General features: G+C 38.4%; 1 protein-coding gene and 1 non-coding gene across 2 annotated transcripts; one reads left to right on the forward strand and one right to left on the reverse strand.

Annotated features, from left to right (window-relative positions):
- Positions 1-1,976: 1,976 nt before the first annotated feature.
- LOC147000908 (uncharacterized) lies at positions 1,977-19,394 on the forward strand. Its single transcript, XM_085830826.1, has 4 exons — positions 1,977-2,015; positions 16,789-16,915; positions 17,116-17,157; positions 18,331-19,394. Exons 1-4 carry the CDS (start codon positions 1,977-1,979, stop codon positions 19,392-19,394), a joined length of 1,272 nt encoding a protein of 423 aa, XP_085686952.1.
- LOC147000909 (small nucleolar RNA SNORD36) lies at positions 18,005-18,074 on the reverse strand. The gene has a single exon (XR_015045497.1). It is a non-coding gene; the product is annotated as a small nucleolar RNA SNORD36 (small nucleolar RNA).
- Positions 19,395-19,934: the final 540 nt, after the last annotated feature.

The following is a 19,934-nucleotide window of genomic DNA, read 5'->3' on the forward strand; positions in this document are numbered from 1 at the left end:
CAGCTGGAGTTATCACAGAGAAAGGAGCTTCAGTTGAGGAAATGCCTCCATGAGATCCAACTGTAAGGCATTTTCTCAATTTGCGATCAAGGGGGAAAGGCCCCTTGTGGGTGGGACCATCCCTGGGCTGGTAGTCTTGGGTTCTATAAGAGAGTAGGCTGAGCAAGCCAGGGGAGGCAAGCCAGTAAAGAACATCCCTCCATGGCCTCTGCATCGGCTCCTGCTTTCTGACCTGCTTGAGTTCCAGTCCTGACTTCCTTTGGTGATGAACAGCAGTATGGAAGTGTAAGCCAAATAAACCCTTTCCTCCCCAACTTGCTTCTTGGTCATGATGTTTGTGCAGGAAATAGAAACCCTGACTAAGACAAATTGGTACCAGGAGTGGGGTATTCCTGTGACAACCTGACCATGTTTTGGGGAGGACTGTGGAAGGACTTTGGAACTTTGGGCTTGAAGACCCATTCGTTGTTAAGAGCTCTGTCAGATGTTGTGTAGGAACTTGGAAGATAATGCTGAGAACAGTGCAGAAGATGGAGGCCTGGTTTGTGAAATTTCAGAGGGAAAATTAAAGACTCTCTTCAGGGCCATTGCTGTTTTTATTGTGAAGATTTTGTAGTTCTGGTTAGCTGGGGCTGAAGAATCAGCTGTGATTAACAAGATACCAGAACTACTAAAGCAAAAACTTTGCATTACTGGGACTATTGATGCTGGTTAGCTGGAGCTAAGAAATTAGCAGTGATTAAGAAGAGACCAGCATCGTTGAGGTGACATCTTCTGAGAAGTGTTTTCTGAAAGCACAGAGGCTGTGTTCCAGAGATAGGCAAGGTTGTACTCCTTCTGCAGTGGGACTTGGTAATGTGTAAGGGTCACCCAGGTGGTACTGGTTTTGAAGGCATGAACGGGTCACACAGCAGCTCAGGCTCAGCACTGTGAGAGGCCATGGAAGGCCGTTGGTGAAGGTGCAGCCCCAGTTGTAATTGAAGGCCCAGGACTGAAGGGGTCATGCAGTGTTTTGGAGATGCCAGTACCACGAGATGACCACCAAGAGCAGCAGCAGCAGTGGAGTACAGGCATCTGGAGCCCAGAGGACGACATGTGTGCTACAAAGGGCATGGCTGGAGAAGTGACCCAAGCCCTTGGAGGAGCCCAGAAGATCGTGAGTTGGATCCCAGACATTGGACGGTTAGAGATTGATTTTTGCTTTGATTGTGACTGTGCCCTGGTATTTTCCCTCTTGAAGGAAGAAACTGTTTTAGTGGAGCCCACAGTTAAGAGACTTTTAATTGTAAAAAGACTTTGGATTTTAAAAGAGATGGATATTTTAAAGAGATTGAAATTTTAAGAATATGTAAAGACTGTGGGACTTTTAAAGTTATTTAGATCTTGGGGATGAATAAGAATGTAAGGGTTGAGGCTTACTAGTGATGTATTTGTGTGTCAAGTTGACAAGGGGTCAATTGTACTGGCTATTTTTGTGTCAACTTGACACAGCTGGAGTTATCACAGAGAAAGGAGCTTCAGTTGAGGAAATGCCTCCATGAGATCCAACTGTAAGGCATTTTCTCAATTTGCGATCAAGGGGGAAAGGCCCCTTGTGGGTGGGACCATCCCTGGGCTGGTAGTCTTGGGTTCTATAAGAGAGTAGGCTGAGCAAGCCAGGGGAGGCAAGCCAGTAAAGAACATCCCTCCATGGCCTCTGCATCGGCTCCTGCTTTCTGACCTGCTTGAGTTCCAGTCCTGACTTCCTTTGGTGATGAACAGCAGTATGGAAGTGTAAGCCAAATAAACCCTTTCCTCCCCAACTTGCTTCTTGGTCATGATGTTTGTGCAGGAATAGAAACCCTGACTAAGACAAATGGCCATGGTCCAGTCCCAGCAAATAGCTTTTTCCCTGTGGCTCTGGCTTTAGAGGCAAGTGTAGAAGGGACTACTGAGACAATTGATGTTGGTTAGCTGTAGATAAAAAATTAGGGGTGATGGAGAAGAAACCAGCATCACTGAAGTTGAACCTTCTGGTAAGTGTTTTCTGGAAGGACAAAGATGCTGTGTTCCAGAGATACCCAAAGTTGTACCTTGTGATGCTTCTGGACTTAGTCATGTGTGAGAACTACCCAGGTGGTGTTAGTTTCGAAGGCATGAAGGTGTCATGTAGAGCAGCTAAGACATGGCGCAATGAAGAGAGTATTTGGGAGGAAAGCAGTGCACCCCTGTTGCAGCAGGAAAACCCAGCATATTGAAGGTGTAAGTCCCATGGGATGAGCAGAAAGAACAGCAACAGCAGTAGAGTGGAGTCAACCAGAACCTAGGGTGCTATAGAGAAAAGAGCTGGAGAAGTCACCCACTTTCTTTTGAGGAGTGCAAAAGATCATGTGTAGATCCCAGCCAGTGGAACATGAAGATGTAATATTGTAGTTACCTTGGCGTCCCCAAGATTTTGAGATGCTAGAGCTATGAGATACCTGGTCAGGAAAACTGCTTTCTTGAAGTAAGTCCAGCCAAAGAGAAAGAATTGTGCTGGAGTGAACTAAGCAGAAAGGTGTTGAAGAACTGAACAACAGTTGAAATCAGACATTGATATGCAGAATTTGGAGATTGGCCTTCTTTTGGTCCAGTATTTCCTCACAATGCTATTTAGGAATAACAAAGTAGCCGGGTAGTGGTGGTACATGCCTTTAATGCCAGCACTTGGGAGGCAAAGACAGGCAGATTTCTGAGTTTGAGGTCAGCCTGGTTTACAGAGTTAGTTCCAGGATAGCCAAGGTTACACAGAGAAACCAAGTCTCGAAAACCAAAAAAAAAAAAAAAAGAATGGCAAAGTACATCCTGTGAATTTAGAGGTATACAATGATATAATGTGCTATTTGTTTTTGAAAATATAGGGGATTACAGTCAAGTGATTGGATGAATCTCAGATGATGAACTTTGGACTTTATTAGTGGGACTGCTATAGATGATGAGTCCTTTTGAAGTTGAATCTCATGTATTTTGTATTATACTATGTTTAAGTGTGGTCACCATACACCCATGTGTTTGAACAATCATATGCGGGCCAGCAAGTGGGATTTGTTATCTTGAATACGGTTGACTCAGGGAGTAGCATTGTCAGAAGGTGTGTTTGATTGTAAGAAGTGTATCACTGTTAGGGTTGGCTTTGAAGTTCCACCCAGTGCTAAAGAGACCCTCCTTTGTGATCCCTAGGAGACAGTCTCTTCCTGGCTTCCTCTGGATCAAGGTGCAGAACTCTCACCTCCTTCTTCAGCATTATGTTTACCTGCATGCCTCCCATGCTTCCTGCTATGATGAAAATGGACTAAACCTCTAACAGTGTAAGCTATCCACAATTAAATGTTTGCTTTTACAAGAGTTGCCTTGGTCATGTAATCTATTCCATCAATGGAAATTCTGAGACAGAAACCCTGTGAGTGTAGTTAATATAGTGAAGCCATTGCAAAATTCTGTAGTCTTCTTCATCATATAAGAATTTGTACTGGCAAGAAACTGAATGCATTAGTATGGTGAAACTTTTACACACCTCTATAGTTGTCATCATTATGAAACTATTAATACTGGAGAGAAATTTTATGAATACCTGCAATGTGATAAAGCCTTTATGGTATGGGGTGACTGAGGTCCAACACAACTCAAACACAGGACAATGCAAATGATAATAATTTATTATAATCAAGTCACTACTCATCAATCAGGGCCAAAAATATACTCAGAAGCTTAGCTACAATAACCCAGCCCAACCTTGAGTCAGAACGTTATATAGCTTCCAAACCTTCAGGTTATATAAAAGTATATAAGCTTCAGGTTTGAAACCACAACATCCTGTGCCAAGTTACAACTATATTCCCCACACCCCGCCCCAATCATTATTTTTCTATGTTGTTACTTTATGTCAAATGATACAAGATGTAGGTTTTATGGTCTAGCGTATCATAGTCATTTGTTCTTTTGTGGTTAGGAACGGGCACTATGTTTTGAGGAATAAAACACAAGTAACAGAAATTATACTTAGGAACAGTCATCATTTAGGTGGGAACAAAATGTGAATAATGAAACCTGGCCAGATATTTTTAAGTACACAGGTCCACTAGGACTTGGGACTTGAACTTAGTTTCAACCTCAGGTTAAATGGAGAGTGATAAGAAAAAGGCAGTCCTTAGGACAAGTTTCTTTTGCTTGTTCCTGACATTTAGATATCATAGTTCTCTTCAAATACATAACAGAATACATGTTGGAGAAAAATCTTACAAATGTAATCAATGTGATTAAAAATTGTTCACAACACAGCTATCTATGAACATAAAAGTACACATCGTGGAGAAAAAACCTAGGGATAACCAATGTTTTAAAGACTGCACATAGCAGTAAGCTGAGAAACCATGAGAAAAAGTCATAATGCAGAGAAAACCCATAAACACAGTCAATATGTTAAGGTTTTGCACTTGTTGGTATCTTTAAACAAGAGTAAACTCTTTAGTATGTAATCTGTATATGAAAGCTATTACATATCACTGTACTCTTTGATGACCTTTAATAATACCAAAAGTAATCTGTGACTGCAAAGACCTTGGTAAGATTTTAGCCTACACAGTTATATTGAGTTCCTCAAGATTATTATTGGAAAAAAATGTGACAAGTGTCAACAATCAATTCAAACATTATGATGTCTCTTTATTTTGTTTGCACTTGCAAACTCATTTGCACATTCGAAGGCTACTGATTTTTCTTTTTCTATTTTAGTTAATCCTGTACCCCACTAGTTTGCTGAAAGTGTTTATCAGGTCTAGGAATTGCCTTTGGGAAGTTTTGGTTCACTTATGCATACTCTCACTTCATCTGCAAATAAAGATAATTTTACTTCCTCCTTTATAATTTATATTACCTTCGTCTCCTGCAGTTTTATTGCTCTAGATAAACTTTTAGATAAAATTTTGAATATTATATGGAGAGGATGGACCTCCTTATCTTGTTTGGGGATTAGTGGAATTAATTTGAATGTCTCTCCATTTAATTTAATGTTTGCTCTAAGCTTGCTGTAAAGTAACATTATTATGTTTAGGTATGTCCCTTGTATCCTTATTCACTCCAAGAATTTTATCATAAAGTGATGTTGGACATTGTCAGAGAATTATTTACCATCTAGTGAGATGATCACTTCTTTTTTTTTTTTTACACTTTAAGCACATTATGTTGAACCATCCCTGCATCTATTTAATGAAGCATACCTCATTGATCATGGTGGATGATCTTTTGATATTTTTTTCTATTTTCTTTCCCTTTTATTTGTTTTACTTTATAAAGTGTTTTTGTGTCAGTCACTTTAAGGAAAGTTGGTCTGCAGTTCTCTTTTGTTGCTGAGTCTTTATTGACTGGATATTTGAGTAACCATGTGCTCACAAAATAAATTGGCCAATATTGCTTCTCTTTCAATATTGTTGAATACTTTGAGGAGTATCCTAGTTACCTCCTCCTTGAAAGTCTGCTAGGATTCTACCCCAAAACTCATGGCCCTGAGGTCTTTTTGGTGGCAAATTTGTAATGACTTCTCTTTTTCTAGGTTTTTAGGTCTGTTTAAGTTGCTTATCTTAGTTTGACTTCATTTTCATAAGTGGAACCTATTGAGTAAATTATCCATTTCTTTTAGAATTTCCAATGCAGTGCAGTACATGCTTTTAAAAACTGTCTTTACCCTTCTCTGTAATTCTTCATTGTCTTTTATTTTGTCCCATTTTAGATTTCATTAATTTGGATATTCTCTATCTTTTAATAAGTTTTTGTCTATCTTGTCTAATAAAAGGCTCAAAGGCCATCTCCATGTTTCATTAATTCTTTGTAGTCTTCTCTTTCTATTTTATTGATTTCAGCCCCCTATTTGATAATTTCCTGATGTGTACTCCCTTTTTTCATTGCTCCCTCCCTTCTTTCTCTTCTAGACTTTAAAGTGTACTGTTATAGTGCCAGTATGAGAGCTCTCCAATTTTTTCATGCAGGCATTTTGTTCTATGAATGTTTATCTTAGCACCACTTTCATTTTCTTTGTGTTCCATAAGATTGTGCATGTTGCTCAGTTGTTGTCCTTTCCATTGAATTCTACAGAGTCTCTAATTTCTTCCTTTATTTCTATCTTAACAATTAGTCAGGTGTGCAGCCTCCCTGAGTTTGTAAGCTTTGTGTTCTCTTTGGTTTTTTGATATTCAGTTGTAATCCATGGTGGTTTGATAAGATACAGTTGTTATTTCAGTTTTCTTATATGTCTAGAGAATTGCAGTGTCTGAATATGTGGTCAGTTTATAAGTAAGTTTCATAAGGTGCTGAGCAGAAGGTATATTCTCTTATACTTTAGTTGAACGGTCTCTAAATATCAGCTGGATTCATGTTCATGTTGTCAGTTAGCTGGAGTATTTCTCTGTTTAGTTTTGGTCTGAAGAATTTGTCAATTGTTGGGAGTGGCCTATTAAAATTTCTGAGTATAAAAATATGACACTCATTATGTGATTTTAGCTTTAAAACTGTTTCTTTTACAAAAGTTGGTGACCATATGTTTAAGGCATAGATGTTAAAAATTTAAATGTCATCTTTGGTGGGTTTTTTTTTTTTTTTTCGCTTTGAGCAATCTATAATGTCTTTCTCCAATTCTTTTGATTACTTTTTGGTTAAAATCTATTTTGATGTATTTGTAAATGGCTGTACCAGCTTGCTTCTTTGGTCATTTTCTTGGAATGACTTTGTACCACCCTTTACCCTGAAGTAATACCTATCCTTGATGTTGAGCTATATTATTTGTAAACAATAGAAGAATAGATTATGTGTTAGCATCCATTCTGTTCGCCTGTGTCGCTTTATTGGCAAACTGAGGTCATTGATATCAATATCAATGAGCAGTGATGACTAACTCCTGGTATGTTGTTATTGTTCTTGCTGCTGGTGGTGGCGTTGAGGGGTGTGTGTGTGTGTGTGTGTGTGTGTGTGTGTGTATTTTCTCTTTTTTGCAGCTAATACAACGTTATTTACTATGTATTATTACTTATTATTTACTATCTCTGTTTTCATGTGTATCATTAACCTCCTTGGGTTGGATTCTTCCTTCTTTTTTTTCTTTTTAAAAAAATTTTTATTAAATATTTTCTTCCTTTACATTTCAAATGCTAGCCCCTTTCCTAGTTTCCTCTGAGAAAGTCCCCTATACCCTCCCCAGCCTTCCTCCCCAAACCACCCACTCCTGCTTCCTGGCCTTGTCATTCCCCTGTACTGGGGCATATAGTCTTTGCAAGACAAAGGGCCTCTCCTCCCATTGATGGCCAACTAGGCCATCTTCTGCTACATATGCAGCTAGAGACAGGAGCTCTGGGGATACTGGTTAGTTGATATTGTTGTTCCTCCTATAAGGTTGCAGACCCCTTTAGCTCCTTGGGTAGTTTCTCTAGCTTCTTCATTGGGGACCGTGTGTTCGTTCCATCCAAAGGATGACTGTGGGCATCCACTTCTGAACTTGCCAGGCACTGGCATAGCCTCACAAAAGACAGCTATATCCAGGTCCTGTCAGCAAAATCTTGCTGGCATATGCAGTAGTGCCTGGGTTTGGTGTTTGTTTATGGGATGGATCCCCAGGTGGGGCAGTCTCTGTATGGTCCATCTTTCAGTCTCAGTTCCAAACTTTGTCTCTGTAACTCCTTCCATGGGTATTTTGTCCCCCCCCCCTGTTTTTTTGGACAGGGTTTCTCTGTATACCCCTGGGTGTCCTGGAACTCACAATGTAGAGCAGGCTGATCTCGAAACTCAGAAATCCACCTGCTTCTGCTTCCCAAGTGCTGGGATTGAAGGTGAGTGCCACCACTGCCTAGCTTGTTCCCCCTTCTAAGAAGGAACAAAGTATCTATACATTGGTCTTCCTTATTCTTGAGTTTCATGCGTTTTGCAAATTGTATCTTGGGTAGTCTAAGTTTCTGGGCTAATATCCACTTATCCGTGAGTGCATATCATGTGTGCTCTTTTGTCATTGGGTTACCTCACTCAGGATGCTATCCTCCAGACACATCCATTTGCCTAAGAATTTCATAAATTCATTGTTTTTAATAACTGAGTAGTATTCAATTGTGTAAAAGTACCACATTTTCTGTATCCATTCCTCTATTGAGGGACATCTGGGTTCTTTCCACTTCTGGCCTTACTTTCGTAAGGCCTCTATGAACACAGTGGAGCATGTGTCCTAATTACAAGTTGGAAGGTCTTCTGGGTATATGCCCAGGGGAGGTATTGCTGGATCTTTCGGTAGTACTATGTCTAATTTTCTGAGGAACTGCCAAACTGACTTCCAGAGTGATTATACAAGCTTGCAATCCCACCAACAATGGAGGAGGGTTCCTCTTTCTCCACATCCTTGCCAGCATCTGCTATCACATGTGTCTTTGATCTTAGCCATTCTGACTGGTGTGAGGTGGAATCACAGGGTTGTTTTGATTTTCATTCCCCTGATGATTAAGGATGTTGAACATTTCTTTAGGTGTTTCTCAGCCATTCAGAATTTCTTAGTTGTGAATTCTTTGTTGAGCTCTGTACCCCATTTTTAAGTAGGGTTATTTGACTTTCTTGGGTCCAGCTAATTGAGGTCTATAATAATATCCAATATATTGGATATTATTCCCCTATCTGATTTAGGATCGGTAAAGATCCTTTCCCAACTGTTGGTGGCCTTTTTGTCTTATTGACAGTGTCCTTTGCCTTACAGAAGCTTTGCAATTTAATGAGGTCCCATTTGTCAATTCTCAATCTTACAGCACAAGCCATTGCTGTTCTATTCAGGAATTTTGCTCCTGTGCCCATAGTTTTGAGGCTTTTCCCTATTTTCTCCTCTATAAGTTTCAATGTCTCTGGTTTTAAGTGGAATTCCTTGATCCATTTAGACTTGAGCTTTGTACAAGGAGACAAGAATGAATCAATTCGCATCCTTCTACATGATAACTGCCAGTTGTGCCTGCACCATTTGTTGAAAATGCTGTCCTTTTTCCACTGGATGGTTTTAGCTCCCTTGTCAAAGATCAAGTGACCTTAGGTGTGTGAGTTCATTTCTGGGTCTTCAATTCTATTCCATTGGTTTACCTGTCTGTTGCTGTACTAGTACCATGCAGTTTTTATCACAATTGCTCTGTAGTACAGCTTGAGGTCAGGCATGGTGATTCCACCAGAGGTTCTTTTATCTTTGAGAATACCTTTTGCTATCCTAGGTCTTTTTGTTATTCCAGATGAATTTGCAAATTGTCCTTTCTAATTCTATGAAGAATTGAGTTGGAATTTTGATGGGGATTGCATTGAATCTGTAGATTGCTTTTGGCAAGATAGCCATTTTTACTATATTGATCCTGCCAATCTATGAGCATGGGAGATCTTTCCAACTTCTGAGATCTTCTTTGATTTCTTTCTTCAGAGAATTCAAGTTCTTATCATACACATCTTTCACTTTCTTAGTTAGAATCACACCAAGGTATTTCATATTATTTGTGACTATTGTGAAGGGTGTTGTTTCCCTAATTTCTTTCTCATCCTGTTTATCCTTTGTGTAGAGAAAGGCCTTGGCGTCACACAATACACTGTGACCAAGGTACCTAAGTAAATAAACACTTTTCTCATATGATTCTTTTGACTATGGCGGTTTTTACAGCAACAGAATCGAAGACATTACCTAAATGGTGAATCACCTCTGTTAGGATTTGGAATCTCATAGATTCCTGATGAAATAAAAGGCACTGATTTGAAAAGAGAAAGAAGAATGAACGTTAGCCGAGTGTGAAGCACCGTGACAGTAATGCATATGATAGCACAGAAGTGCTGCACTTTGGGATAGCTTTACAATGTACTAGGGAAATGTTAAGAATGCCAGATAACGGGCTGGTGAGATGGCTCAGTGGGTAAGAGCACCCGACTGCTCTTCCGAAGGTCCAGAGTTCAAATCCCAGCAACCACATGGTGGCTCACAACCATCTGTAAAGAGATCTGACTCCCTCTTCTGGAGTGTGTGAAGACAGCTACAGTGTACTTACATATAATAAATAAATAAATCTTAAAAAAAAAAAGAATGCCAGATAACATACAAAGAAGGGAATATTCTATGAAAAGGACATTGAGATTCAGATTGTGCCTGCAATATGAGGCTTTTAAATTTTTGTGAAAAGACCGTTTCATTATGAAAGGACTGTGTTCTTTATCATTAGTGAGAAAAATCACTAATGGAAATGTCTCCCACAAGACCTTCACCACAGTGAGGTCAGTGAATTCTATGGACATATAAATCACTCTAGATAATGGGTCTCTTCATAAATTTTATCAAAATATGAGACTAAAGATTATTTCAATTCAATATTACACACACAAACATGCACATAAAACACTTACACATTGTTCTTTACATCAGGTGTTGAAGGTCAGTGTCATTTTTCTCTCAAAATACTGTTTGCTGCTTTATTTTTTAAATCTTATTTGGTAGTTTATTTTTGACATTGTCATTCAATTGCTCTTTTTTTATATTTGCTGTCTCCAAAACGCCCTTTGTCCCACTCCCTTCACTCCTAAAATGCACATGGCCTCTTATTTCATTAATTCTTACTGAATGTGCACATATTTGCATATACACTTATATTTTGAAACACAAATTGTAGAGACTGTGTAAAATTGCATATATTTATGTTTTGAAAAGGCCACATAGCAGCAAAATCACTCTTAATGACATTCTGCTTTACATAAAAATCAGGGTCATGGTCAGCCACCATCAGAGATCTTTCCTTCTGTAATAGATAGAAACAAATACAAATACCCTTAGCCAGTCAGTTTTGAGAATGTGAAATACTTTGGAACACACATTCATAAATAGGCTGTCTACATAAAATGCCTTGGGTCAGGACTCAGGAAATATGGTGGAAGTGTAGGTAGAAGTATATCTGTGCCAGAGTGGATTGAGAACACTCACCATGGAAAACAGGACTTCTAAAACATGAAAGATAGATGCACATATGAAGGTACAGAGAATGTGGCAGCATGCACAGGGCCTGCATGGTTCTGTTCAAAATGGGGTCTCAATACTGAGAGGGGAATGGAACTACATCGCCATTCCAATCCAGTTGATAGTCATTTACAAAAAAGCAATATTAATTGTTTTTTATGATATAAAATGCTCTATGAAATGGAGGATGACACCATACCTGGGCATCTATCCCAAGAAGTTGTTGAGGATGGCATCCTATATGAAGAAATCATTTTATATAAACATAGTGGTCATAAGATGAATGAAGCAGGAGACATTAAAGTTCCTGTCTATATTAAAAATGATTTAACAGACTTGCTTTCAGGTATGATTTACAAGAATCTCTTTTGTCAAGAGATGTACTCAATACTAGGACATCACGGGGTATTCAAACTACTCTTAAGGGCAAACCTCATGCCCAGCAGCAGATGGGAAACACCAAACAAACTCAAAGACATTGTTGGTGGCTCTTTGTCTCACAATGCTTTTCAGGACTTTTAGATTTGTTTGGTTTCTGTGTTAATTTGTTTTGTTTTTTGATTTTAATCTCAAAGTTCCTTTTTAAGTATATTGTGTTTTATAGTTTAAGTTTTTATGTAAATTGTTTTTGTGAATTTGAGTCTGTGTGTATAGGTTTCTTATACTTTTTCTTTATCTTCTTTTCATCTGTTTATTTTCATTTTGTCATATTCCAGTTATTTGTTTTTTATAATTAATAAAAATGATGATGATAACAATAGTTATTCAGATGTTTAATCTATAAGAAGAAAAAGAAAGAAAGGGTATGGATTTGAATGTGTGGCACAGGGCAGGAAAATCTGGAAGGAGATGGATAAGGAGAGAGGCAACCTATGTTCAATAATAGAAAAAAAGAGAAGACCATCAGTGTACATTGTACCACTCCATTCCTGTGATGAATCAAATAAAATACTCTGTGACATTAAGGATGACATCATACCTTCATGAAGTTCTCCAGGATGGCATCCTATATGTAGAAATCATTTTCTAAAAACATAATGGCCACCAGATGAATGAAGAAATGAGACATTAATGTTCATGTCTAAATTATCAATAATTAAACAGACTTACCTTCATGTGTGGTTTACAAGAAACTCTTTTGTGATTATAAACTTGCATTTATGATTGAACTATCAGTAGCACCTTTGAAAAGAAAAATAATTGTCACAGAGAATGTGGCCATGCTTAATTGAGCAAGCAAAACACACATGTGAGGTTTTCTCCCTAACAGATTCCTGAAGCTTCCCTCTAAGTAGCTAGAAATCAGTCTGACATTAAAATAGCAGTGACTAAGGAGATGAAAAGCTCATCACATAATACGGTATTATTAAAATGCTGTAATAGGGAGTGATTTCTGTCCAATGCCATCTTCTGCTTTCTTTACATATGCATCTTATTTGGTCTTATTTAACATTTTAGTTGGAATTACATACACCACTGTTGCACTTACCACAGTTGCCCTGCCTTTGCCTTTTTGTCTTTGCTATTTTCTCTCAATTACCATTATCTGACCTTCCTGTTCTGTTGTAGTCATCAGAAAGATATTAATTTGATATAATGGAGACGTTTTTCCTCGTTTTATTAATCTTTTTATTTGTTTTCAATTCAAATGATAATCCCCTTCCCTCTTTCCCCTCCACACACTCCCCATCCCATCCCCCTCTCCTCTTTGCCTCCACCCACTCCAGATTCACACTGCTCTATCATCGCCCTGCCCTACACTGGGGCATCAAGCCTCCAGGGCACCAAGGGCCTCCCCTCCCACTGATGCCAGATGAAGCCATCCTCTTCTACATAGAGAGCTGAAGCCATGGATCTCTCCATGTATACTCTTTGGTAGGTGGTTTAGACACTGGATGCTCTTTGTTGTCCAGTGGGTTGATAATGTTCTTCCTATGGGGTTGCAATCATCTTCAGTTCTGTCAGTCCTTTCCCTAACTCTTCTGATGGGGTCTTGCCTGTGTTTATGGGTGGCCCAATCCCTCAACTGGTGCCCGTGCCTATCTACTGAAAGTGGTCTCTACAGGTTCTATCTCCCCTTTGTTGGATATTTTGGCTAATGTCATTCCCCTTGTGTCCTGGGAACCTCTCACTTCCCTGGTATCTGGGACTTTCTAGAGACTACCTCCAGTTCCCCACCCTCTAGTGCTACGTATTTATATTTCCTGATCCTCTGTACTTCTTTCTTGTCTCTTCCCATACCTGATCCTACCCACCCTTTTATTATGTCCCCTTCCTTACTCCCTTTTAAGTACCCACAAAATAACTTCATTGGAAACTTTTGCCCCAAGGAATGGCTAATAGCTTTCCATTATGTAAAAAATTTTGTTACTGCTTGGAAACAAGAAGTTAGGACATTGAATCTTTCAGTGTCTATTGTTCCTTATATGGATATTTTATCAGCTGATCCCTCTGAAGGAGTTTTACTACAAGCCCTGGCTCTGATACAAGGAGCTTTAAAATTTTGGAGTAGTTGTTCAAAGGCAATATCTTCTGGCCTCCTCCAAGGGGCTGGCTTCAAGTCTCCAGCTCTGCCCTCTGCAGCTCTCTAGGCTCAGGTGGATCCACTACACTGATGCTGCTATTCTTGGAGATCATACCATGGTACTGGCATCTCTCACAAGTGGGGTCTTCTGCTGCAAAGAGGCCCCACCAATAGCCTCTCATAGGCTCTCATCATCATGCCAAGCCTCAACTGTTTTGCATGACCTCTCCATTCCTGAGCTGATTTGTATCAAATCAAATAATTGGCTGATTTGTATATTTTTATTCTATTTTATGTATTTGTTCACTTTTCCCATGTATATATTTATTCAACATATATTCTAATTGCTACCCCCTCCACTTTCCACATTGTATAGTCCCTCATCCTTAATTCCTTTTCATTTACCCAGGGAGATTGGGGACCACTTGAGTATCCCGCAAACATGAAAAGTCAAGTCTCTTCTACTGAGGTCAGGGAAGGCAGCCAAGTTAGAGGAACAGGTTGGACAGACAGACAACACTTTAAGGGACATCCCCCCACTCTATTTGTTTCAGGACCCATGTGAAGAGTGAAGCACATTTACTACATATATGGTGGGGCCTTGGCCCACCCTGTGTTTGCTCTTTGGCTGGTGAGTCACTCTCTGAGAATCTCCTAGTGTACAGGTTAGTTGACTCGCTGGGTCTTCTAATAGACTTCCTGTTCCTTCGCAGGCCCTCAATCCTTTCCCCAACCCTTCCAAAAGACTTCCTGAGACCTGTCCAATGATAGGCTGTGGGTCTCTGCATCTGTTTCAGTCAGGTGCTGGATGGAGACTCTCAGAGGACAGTTATGCTAAGCTATTGTCTGCAAGTATAACATAGGATCTTCAATAATGTCAGGATTGGTGCTTGCCCATGGGATGGGTCTCAAGTTGGTCAGGGAATTTGTCCATTCCCTCAGTCTCTGCTCCATCTTTGCACCTGCATTTCTTGTAGACAGGACCAATTTTGGGAGGAGATATATTTGGTTCAGTTGCTGTACTTAGTTCTCCATTAGAGGTCCTGCCTGGTAGCAGGATGTAGCCTCTTGAGGGTCCATAACTCTCTGCCATGCATCTCAACTAAGATCACCCCCATATTATCCTTGGTGACTTCTCATTCCTGGTCTCTCTCATAACCTAAAGATTCCCCACCCTTCCATACCTTTCCCCCTCAAGCTGCAGAATTCCATTCATTTTCCTGATCCTCTGACCATCTCTTGTTTCTTACAACATCTGTTCCTGGACACTCGCCTTTCCCCTTACTTATCCACACTCCCATCCAGTTCTCTCTCTTCCATCTGCCACCTCTGACTGTTTTATTCCCCTTTTAGAATGAGATTCAACCATGCTCATTAGGGCTTTCCTTCTTGTTTAGATTCTTTGGGTCTATGGAATAGAGTGTGGATATCCTGTACTTTATGGTTAATGTTCACTTGTAATTGAGTACATACATGTATGTCATTTTGTTTCTGGGTTACCTCACTCAGGATGATGGTTTGTAGTTGTATCCATTGGCCTGAAAAATTCATGATGTCTTTGTTTTAAATAGCTTATTAGTATTCCATTTTGTAAATAAACCACATTTTCTGTATACGTATTTCCGTAGAGGGACATCTGGATTGTTTGCAGTTTCTAGTTGTTACAAATAAAATGGGATATGTCTCTATTTGGGCAAGTTTTCATTGGCCATTCCCTCAGTCTTTGATACAACTTTGCCTCTTCATTTCTCTTTGACAGGACAAATTTTGTTCTTTGTGTCTACAGCGTTGTGTTTGAAACTGATTCATAATTTTCATAATTCAAAATTTTAGCCAGATTTTATTAACGTTGTAGTTTAAACTGGTGTACTTCATGTTTCTGCAAGATGAATGCAGAACTGCAGTTAATGTATAATTCTTTGTAGGAACTTCAGTACAGAACTATGGGTTCTTTCTATCATTTTTGTTTCCTTGGGTGACATTTGCAGGGGAGTGAGGGTCTTTCTTTTCATGCACCCATACATTCACCATTTGGTCTCTGTCCCTAAATCACATAAGATACAGTAGACACATTTGCTATTCAATGCTAAGCTATTTTGCGAGCCTAGTGATTTTATATTTTAATTTTGTTAAATTGGATTTTGTTGTTCAAGATAAAATTTTTCTGTGAAACACTTTCTGTCCTGTTAGTTGGTATAGACAACACATCAGCCACCTATCATGTTTTTGTACAATAAACATATGCTTCTGTGCAGTTCTTTATCCACATCTTCAGTTTTGAAATTTGGTAAGTATATAGGTTATATTCTATTTCCATGATGACATATGCTCATGACATCAATACTACCTGAGGCTTCAGAGTATTGGATTCTGGGTATATGATGATCTGCCTCACTCTTCTGTTTGTTCTTTGATTTTTGAATAAATATATGTTTTTGTCTCTGTGCATGAATATGAATATCATGTGTGCCTCATTTTTACTGTTGTCAGTAGGTGGTATCAAAACCCCTGATCTTGAAGTAATGGGTAGTTGTTGGTCACCATGTAAATGCTAAATATTGACCACAATTGTATGGAAGACCAGTAAGACCTTTCCACAGCTGAGCTATCTCTCCTGCCCTATGTTGCATATTTGTGATCAACATTTATATTACTAGTATTTTAATTGGTCCATCTATAACTCTTTAAAAATATATTCTTCTTTAGCAAAATTTTATTAATATTACAGTTTAAACTGGTGTACTTAATGTTCCTGCAAGATGAATACAGAACTGCAGTTAATGTATAATTCTTTGTAGAAAGTTCAGAGCAGAACTATGGTTTCTTTCTATCATTTGTGTTTCCTTGGGTGATATTTGCAGGGCAGTAAGTGTGTTAATATGTAACTTTTGCTGTCCTAGAATTGGTTGGATAGATGATGCAGGCCTCCAGCTTTAGGAAATAAACCTTCCTGTCCCTCTGGATTAAAGTCATGAGCAAATGCCCCCATCTTGTCCAATAGTTTTGTAGTTAGTAATTGTTTGTACAGTTTCTCAGATGTGGGCTTGGTACTGTTGATCTGTTTCCCCTTGCATCTCGCTCTCAATTCGCATTTCCCTTGCAAGGCTATATCCTAGGCAAAAGGTTCAACAGCAACATAGGTGACCATTATAATTCAATTTCCTTCTAAAAAGACATGGTGATTAGACTACAACTTGTGTGTCAGGAAATAAGTAGTGATGTTAGTATCATGCTTTGTATTGTACACATTTCTGGGATATTTTAGGATACAGTGACTTTTGATGATGTGCATGTGAACTTCACTAAAGAAGAGTGGAATTTGCTGGATCTTTCCCAGATGAATCTCTACAAAGACGTCATGTTGGAGACCTACTGGAACCTTACTTCTATAGGTAAGACTGTGAATTTTCTTTTGCTTTTCAAATTAAGGGAACAAATGTTTTTTGGTTATTGATGATCTTCTGTTATTTCAATTGAGCACAAGGGAGATTGAGGTGAATAAATCAGGTTCACAGCTGTGAAAATTTAGAGTAACTTCAATTATTCCTAATTTCTAATAACATTTCATTCATTTTCTGTTGCTGTATTTTAGGCTACAAATGGGAAGACCATCATATTGAAGAACCATGTCAAAGTTCTGGAGGGTAATTTTCATGTGCAAGCTGATACAAATATGTCTGTGAGGAAATTGTAATAAGTTCTGGAAGTTCTAAAGAAAAGCAAGAGTGTCAAATATTAGTCTATTGACTGTAGCTATGATTATGATATTCTCGCAAGCCTGTGTACCTCAGAGTCTATCATCTGATTTGTGATTCCAAGGCATTCCTCTAAGACTGGAAACAAGGAAACAATGCCTTAAGAGATCCCTTTATTTGATTTGTAGCTCCATTAAACCTATGCTATGGAACTACCACTCTGTATAGTCTCATAATAGTTAAATGTTGCACATTGAATAGTGATGTATATATATATATATATATATATATATATATATATATATATATAGCCTTCTGAGAAGGAAATATTCCAACCTAAAGTTGGTGATACTTATATTCTTGCAGACTCGTTCCTAACTTTATTGAGAGGTCAGTTTATGAGAGTCAAGAACGTTGAGTGGAGAAACCTTAATCCATGTACAGCATGTCTACAAGGAACAAAATGTCAACTGTTGTAAATGCAATGTGGAAAACTTTTCATTTGTTCTTCTTTTAATGGATATATTAAGTGTCAAATGGATGAAACCATGAGAGTCTACTAACATTGAAAAGAGCAACACACCTCTTTCCAGAACAATGAGAGGATATGTAGTTTTCTGACTTTGTTAGACTTTCTGAACGTGATAGGAGTTTGCAATTAATTGGTTTTCTGACATTACTGAGAACATCTTCAAAGTCACATTGAAGAAAAAAGATGGGAATTCATCTGTTTGTCTTGCTTCACAGTGCTAATGTGCTGTGATTCACACTATAGGGAAATTATGAATGCAATCAGTTGTAAAAAGCTCTGTATTATTCCATTGTACTTCAGGTACAGGAAATACATCATATAGAAATCCCATATAGAAAAAGGTTGTTATATATATATATATATAAATATTTATATATATATATATATATGAGCCATGCTATAAATGCTCTTACCATCACAGCTGTTCTCAAAGAAATAAAACAACCCATAGGGAGGGAGAACACAATAAACATGCAAAGCGATAGAAGCTTAAGATCTGATAATTCTTTCTTATTAGAGCAACCTGTAAAATTAATTAATATGGATAAAATGATCGATAAAGGTAATGAGTGTGTTAAAGCTTTCACATGTACCAATTATCATTCCAGGCATGTAAGAAGTCATAGGTGGAAGAAACTCTATGAATGTCATCAATGTGGTAAAGCCTTTGCAAGACCCAGTCATCTCCACCGTCATAAAAGAACCCATACTGGAGAGAAACCTCATGAATGTAATCAATGTGGGAAAGCCTTTTCCTGTCACAATAGTCTCAGATATCATAAAAGAACCCATACTGGAGAGAAACCTTATGAATGTAATCAATGTGGTAAAGCCTTTGCAAGACCCGCTCTTCTCCACCGTCATAAAAGAACCCATACTGGAGAGAAACCTCATGAATGTAATCATTGTGGTAAAGCCTTTTCTCGTCACAATAGTCTCAGATATCATAAAAGAACCCATACTGGAGAGAAACCTTATGAATGTAATCAATGTGGTAAAGCCTTTTCCTCTCACAGTAGTCTCAGATATCATAAAAGTACCCATACTGGAGAGAAACCTTATGAATGTAGTCAATGTGGTAAAGCCTTTTCCCGTCCCAATAGTCTCACATATCATAAAAGAATCCATACTGGAGAGAAACCTTATGAATGTAATCAATGTGGTAAAGCCTTTGCAAGACCCAGTCATCTCCACCGTCATAAAATAACGCATACTGGAGAGAAACCTTATGAATGTAATCAATGTGGGAAAGCCTTTTCCTGTCACAATAATCTCAGATATCATAAAAGAACCCATACTGGAGAGAAACCTTATGAATGTAATCAATGTGGTAAAGCCTTTGCAAGACCCGCTCTTCTCCACCGTCATAAAAGAACCCAAACTGGAGAGAAACCTTATGAATGTAATCAATGTGGTCAGGCCTTTTCCTGTCACAGTAGTCTCAGATATCATAAAAGAACCCATACTGGAGAGAAACCTTATGAATGTAATCATTGTGGTAAAGCCTTTGCAAGACCTGCTGGTCTCCAATGTCATAAAAGAACCCATACTGGAGAGAAACCTTATGAATGTAATCAATGTGGGAAAGCCTTTGCTACATCCAATCATCTCCATTGTCATAAAAGAACTCATACTGGAGAGTAATCTGAGGATAATTATCAATGTGGAAAGACTCTTTACAAGGGAGAAATCTCCAAGGACATTAAAAAAAAATACATAGTGGAGAGAAATCTTAATGTAATCAATGTGGTAAAAGCCTTTTCACAAAGTAATTATCTCAACAAGATCAAAGAACCAACCCATTTTGGAGAGTAACCTTATGAATGTAAGCTAGGTTGTAATGAAGTCTTTGCATGTTCCACTAGTCTCCAAAAAATAAAAGATACCAAACTGGAAAGAAACCTCATGAATATAATCAATGTGGTAAAGACTTCAGAACTTTGTAATCTCCATTATTTTAAAAGTACACATACAGGAGAGAAACCTGATGAATGTAATCAGTGTTGTAAAGCATTTCAAGTCTCAGTCATCTGCAATAACATAAAAGATCACATACAAGAGAGAAACCTCATGAATGTTATCAATGCAGTAAAGCCTTTGCATGTCTTAATTCTTCACATGTATACAAAGTAAAGCACACTGGGGAGAACTCTCATTATTATAATCACTGTGGTAATAACCTTG

The sequence above is a fragment of the Mus caroli genome, unplaced genomic scaffold, assembly GCF_978045245.1.
Source record: "Mus caroli unplaced genomic scaffold, Mus_caroli_1 scaffold_15, whole genome shotgun sequence".
Classification (NCBI taxonomy): Eukaryota; Metazoa; Chordata; class Mammalia; order Rodentia; family Muridae; genus Mus; species Mus caroli.